Source organism: Rhinopithecus bieti, unplaced genomic scaffold (assembly GCF_001698545.2).
Source record: "Rhinopithecus bieti isolate Rb0 unplaced genomic scaffold, ASM169854v2 scaffold_12138, whole genome shotgun sequence".
Taxonomy (NCBI): Eukaryota; Metazoa; Chordata; class Mammalia; order Primates; family Cercopithecidae; genus Rhinopithecus; species Rhinopithecus bieti.
Genome location: NW_016807121.1, coordinates 808,691 through 814,690, shown reverse-complemented (window position 1 = coordinate 814,690; position 6,000 = coordinate 808,691). Strand labels below are relative to the sequence as shown.

Sequence of the window (6,000 nt, the reverse complement as noted above, 5' to 3'; positions counted from 1 at the left end):
CCGCTTTTTTTTTTTTTTGATGGGATAAAACTTGTTAAAATATATTTAAAATATGTTTAGGATCTTATTATTTTAATGTATTGCAGTTTTTTTCTGTTTTAAATGTACACATCAGTAAGACTACAATACTTTACATTTTTATTATTTTTCCTTGTAGATTTATTCCTGACGACATTGAATGCCACCACTAGTACCTTCCAGTTTGAGATATGGGAAAATTTGGTAAGAAATCTTTTCTTTGAAGCATTTTAAAATGATGGCTTTCAGTAAAAGCACACAATTTTAGAAAATAAAATGAAAATAATCACTTGGTTGATTTCAACAATAAATAGAAAACTTTAAGAGCCTTTGGTTGCATTGCTGCATTCAAAACTACTGAATATTGCTGAAGGAAGTGATTCATTCAGCATCAATTCCTCTGCAGGTTTTTAGGCATGACTGCCAGTTAAACCAATCAGGCTGCCCTAATGTGCATGTTAACAGGACCCCTGCTATGCTGTCAGCTGTTGAGAGAGGTTACTGTCACTTAATTTGTCAGCATGATGGTTTATGAAAAAAACTATTTTAGAAAGACTAATTTTTCCCCTTTGCCTTTAGGCTTATGTAAAGAAATAAGACAACAAACACCAAACTTACTGCCAGGTTGACTAGGATCAAGAAATCTTTCCCAAGAGGGTTTTATTTTGTTTCTTTTTAATTGTAAGTAGAAGATTCCCAAACTGATGTCATGATTTTATTTTACCTTTAGCTTGATGTGAGTTATATGATGAGTTAATTACCAGACAAAACTGGCCATCACAGTGATATTCGTGAAGTATTGGCCAAGTATCGAACCCCACTTTCCACACACAGAAAATTGGTGTAAGAGCCTCTGCTTCACAAGATCTTTGTGAAGATCATGCCTGACATGCAGTAGGCATTTATCGAGTTTTAATTTTAGGTCTGTTGATTTCCCATCTGCAACTCCTGATTGTATTTTATTCAATCCAAATTAAACCCATAACTTTTTATAAATTTTATTAAAATGCTGATGAAAAATAAGCAAATTTTGAAATGTAAAGCACAAACTTATGGAAGGAGACTCATTATTAGCCATGCTTCATAATATGGTAAGTGATGCTGGTCATGACTCAGATCTCTTCATGGAAGGAAACTACGATGGGGGGTTGCTTTGTTTAGATGAGATCAGAGCTTCCGACTACTTCCAAGCTCAGCAATTTGATTCTTTTTTTTTCTTTTTTAATGGGGCAAGGGAAAGTAAGACATCTAAATCAAAAAAGACTAATGTAGTACTTTTTTTTAAAATGTAGTTATATTTGTTTTTCTGATGATAGAAATATGGTTGCTATATTTTTATGACTGCCATACATTAAGTCCCCACTGCTGGGGGAAGTTTGTTTGCAGGTAGCCTTTCATTGCTACCGCAAATGAATCTTGTAGTATTAGAAAATGAGAGGTGTATTTGATTAACTTGTATCTGGGGGTCGGGGGAAGCCTCATTATAAATAGGTAGGATATCTGTAGAACATAATGAAGCAACCTTAAGTATATGAGGTTCTTTCAGTCTAGGCTGAATTAAACGTAGTGGAGTGAAGCAACTCAATAGGAGAAGATTCTTGATGAAGAAAATAGATTTTGATAGGGTATTTTATTATTGTTTTCTTTAAAGAAAACTAATAAATTCGCTGTTAGGAAATGGGGACTAAGGACTGTTCTTATAAAGTGACTGGGTCAGTAAGCAACTTTTAAAGAAAAAAAGTATTTTTAAACTGTTGTTAAAGATCGTAAGGCAGATTTTCTTTGAGAGGGCTCCTACAGTGGGGTTTTGCAGTAGGGGGAAGAGATTGGACTCACCTCCAAATACAACAAGGAAAATCAGGATGTTTTAACCAATGAGCAGGATGGGGGTCAGTGGAAGGGAAATTACTTGGGCAGGGTAGTGGTTGGGATAAGTTAAGCAGAGTTCTCAGAGGAGCCTAACCAAAGTTTGGTCAAGGAGATAATCTTTCTCAGTTTCCACAGTAACAATAGTTAATCATTAGTAGATTCAGAATTAACTAGTATAGGTAAAGTGTGGTTTTCATCAAATGAATGATCATTTTCAATTAAAGATTGGACAGAGACTTTGCAGTCGCATACTAATTGGCCAAAGAAACCTCAAAGCCTATAAAACCACATTAGCTAGTGGAAGAATGAAAGCTACAACAAATCGTTTTACATATCAGTTATCTATACAGCCCCATGGTAGTGCTCTGGCAGATACAGAAGTGAATAGGGCTTGTAGGCTAGGAGCTGGAATGTGAGTATGGATGACCCTGGCTGGTATGATGAGATATACATTATGCTACAGGAATTCAAAGAGCAGCTGCTTCTATTTGGTTGCAGAATTATCAGTGAAGGCCTCAAGAAAGACATGGTATTTAGGCCAGGAGTGGTGGCTCACACCTGTAATCCCATCACTTTGGGAGACTGAAGCGGCCAGATCACCTGAGGTCAAGAGTTCAAGACCAGCTTTGCCAACATGGTGAAAACCCTTCTCTACTGGAAGTACAAAATTAGCCTGGTATAGTGGTGCATGCCTGTAGTCATAGTTATTCAGGAGGCTGAGGCAGCAGAATTACTTGAACCCGGGAAGGGGAAGTTGCCGTGAGCTGAGATCGCACCGCTGCACTCCAGCCTGGGCGACAAGAGCAAAACTCTGTCTCAAAAGGAAAAAAGAAAAAGATGTGGTATTCAACATGGATAGTATGAATTAAAGGATTTTAGTGATTTGGAAGTGAGAAAGAGGAAAAGGCAGGCAAGAAATTGCACAGGAGACACAGGACACATCCAGATGGTGGAAAGTGGCTGGTTTAGGCCAGAACATAAAAGAGATAATGGAATGTAAGACTAGAAAAATTAGTTTATATAAGATCAGCAAGAGCTTTGATCTCTAAACTAAGTAATTTGATCTCTTAAAAATCTACTGAGAAGCTATTGTTTTAGGACTGAGAATGAGATGAATAGAACCTTCATTATTGCAATTAAATTGGCCACTGTATATCAGATAGGTTAGCATGCAACATCTGGAGGTGGGGAGATTAAAGTTTATAATAAATTTAGGAGGAATTTATAATAACGTGGGAAAGAGATGAATGATTAAAGAAGGAAATGTTGAGAATAGACAAGAAGGGTTAGATATGAGAATACAGGATGACCATTAACACAATGCTTACTTAACGTTTTGTTCTGGTGAGCAATAAGAGAAATAGAGGCCAGGCACAGTAGCTCACACCTGTAATCCCAGCACTTAGGGAGGCTGAGGCAGGCAGATCATTGGAGGTTGGGAGTTCAAGACCAGGCTGGCCAGCTGGTGAAGCCCCATCTCTTCTAAAAATAAAACAATTAGCTAGGTGTGGTGGCACATGCCTGTAATCCCAGCCACTTGGGAGACTGAGCCAGAAGAATTGCCTGAACTTGGGAGGCAGAGGTTGCAGTGAGATCATGCCACTGTATTTCAGCCTGGGCAACAGAGCAAGACTCCATCTCAAAAAAATTTTAAAAAAAGAGAGAGAAATAGAAAAGACAAAAGAAGTAACTAATTTGGGGCAGGAAAATTTATTTTAGAATAGAGACATGTCTCCCAGCTACTCAGGAGGCTGAAGCAGGAGGATTGCTTGAGCCCAAGAGTTTGAGGCTGCAGTGAGCTATGATTGCACCACTGCACCCCAGCCTGAGCGACAGAGCAAGACCTCATCTCTATATTAAAATTATTTTTTAAAAAGCAAAAAACAGAGACAAGGAAGTGGTTGGAAATGTAGGAACAGAACTCAAGGAAGAAAGTAGATAAGTGTCATGAAGGAAGAGTTAAGAATGGCAAAACCAGATCCTTGGACACCCTTTATGTCCGAATTTTTCATCCTTGGCACTGTCACCATTTTGAGCCAGATAATTCTTTCTGTGAAGAACTGTCTTGTGCATTATCTGTTGTTTAGCAGTATCGCTGACCTCTTCTCACTAGTTCATAGTAACCACCCCCCAGTTGTGACAATCAAAAATGTCTGCAGACATTGCCAAATGTTCTCAGGGGACTAAAGTTGCCTCAGTTGAGAACCATTACTTTACATGAATAAAGATAGGAACATGCAGTCGTCATTACATACTGCTTCATGGTCAGTTTTTACCTTTATAAATATGGCAGTTTTAACATTAAATGTTAAACATGAAAGCCAAAGCATTGGTAGTCATCCGTGAAAGGCTACTTGCTACCACATGACACTTTTGGTTGGAATTCAAGCAGAAAATGGCAGAAAGTCTCCTTGTCAACTGGTGTGGGTTAACTGCTTCAGTGGTTTTGGTAGTTGTGGTAGCAGTAGTTACTACTAGTGTTCCTGCTACTACTACACTATTACTAACGTTAACTAAATACATGCTATGTGCTAGGCACTATACTGAGCATTTTATATGGATTATCTCCTTAATCCTCAAAATCCTTGTAAAATTACATTTTTTAATAAGTCAAGGAATGCTTAGAGAAGGACTAACTTATTCCTGCCTCATGGCTAGCAAACAGTGGAGCTGAGAGTTGAACTAGGAAATCTGTTTCTAAACCTTCTACCCTTAAGTCATTGAAATTAGTACACAATAATTCCAGAAACCAACTTGGAAAAGAAAAGATAAAGAGGTGGCTGCAATAGAGCCCCTAGTGAGTTCGTTGAATTTTCGATTGCAGGGAAACAGTGCATATCGGTAAGAACACCACAGTAAAAAAATGCTGCAGTCAAAGGATACAAAATTGCAGCTAACTAGGAATAATTTCTAGTCTTCCATAGCACTACAGTTGACAGGATGACTGTGGTTAACAATAATATATAGTTTCAAATAACTGGAATTGACTGGAAATCGACACAGGATTTTTTCAGTGCCACTTCGCCAGCTAGAGACCTCCACCGCTGGTGGGGCCTCTGCTCAAGTTTCACTTACAACCACTGGGCTGGCTCTGCCCATGCGACCTGGCAGGTTGTGCTTGGCTCGCGCTACCAGCCCTAGTCTCACACCCACTGTGGGCAAGCCAGGCACAGCGTGATGAGGGGTGTATGAGCAAGTGAGTGCAGGGCAGCTGCTCCAGGCACCAACTCCATGCAAGGCTGAGGCGCATCCAGGCGTACCACAAGCAGCTTCTGACTTAGGTGCCCGAGTTTGGATGAAGGGAGCACGGTGGTGCCTGAAAAACTTGGAGACACGAGCAACTGCAGGGCCCTAAAGCGGGTGTTACAGTGGGCAACCAGAGATTGAGCAAGGTGAAGAAGAGTTCTGTTTAGCAACAGAATAGCTCTCAGCGGAGAGGGGACCTGAAGTGCGCAGCCCCTACCCAAAGGCAGGGAATCCCCACATGTGGCTGAGTCTGGGGTTTTTATGGGCTCAGAATGGGGGAGTGCATGTTGATTGGTCCATGGCGGCCTGGTAAAAGCACCATTTTATTGTCTAAGAGGCATCAAGGAAGTTCTCACTCTGGTCGGGGACTTTACCCGGAACTGGCTGCTTGGATTCAGTTTAGTTTTTCTTTGGTTTGAAGGTGGGGTTTCACTGGGGACCCATCCCTATCTGCCTAGGAATTTGTCTGTCTCCTGCCACTATTAGATGGAGGATATTTGAAGGGAGGGTGGCCTGCCCCTACACACCTGTGGGTGCTCTGCGTTAGGTGGACACGGAGAAACTTGAGAAAAGAAATAAACACAGAGACGAAGTATAGAAGAAAGAAAAGCGGGGGCCCGCCAGGGGGCCGGTGCTCAGCTTAGCAGAGGACCACACCGGCAGCCGCAGGTCTCTGAGTTCCCTCCCAGTATTTATTGCTCAAAAGATAAGGGAGTAAATCAAGGCAGTAAAGAACATAGCAGATACAGGGAGAGTGTTCCAATTGCCCGCAGGGATGGGCAGGAGACAGATGTTTTTTCTTTACTGAGAATTTAAGAGCAAATGGTAATCGACGCTTAACCACAAGCAGCCTTCAGGCATTTGTTT

At 40.7% G+C, this 6,000-nt stretch overlaps 1 protein-coding gene across 1 annotated transcript in view; it reads left to right on the top strand.

The window, feature by feature from the left end:
• Positions 1 to 6,000, top strand: part of ITFG1 (integrin alpha FG-GAP repeat containing 1) — a 297,020-nt gene that overhangs the window by 87,112 nt on the left and 203,908 nt on the right. The window contains 1 exon segment of the mRNA XM_017880291.1: positions 158 to 222. Within this exon segment, the coding sequence (XP_017735780.1) occupies positions 158 to 222 (65 nt within the window).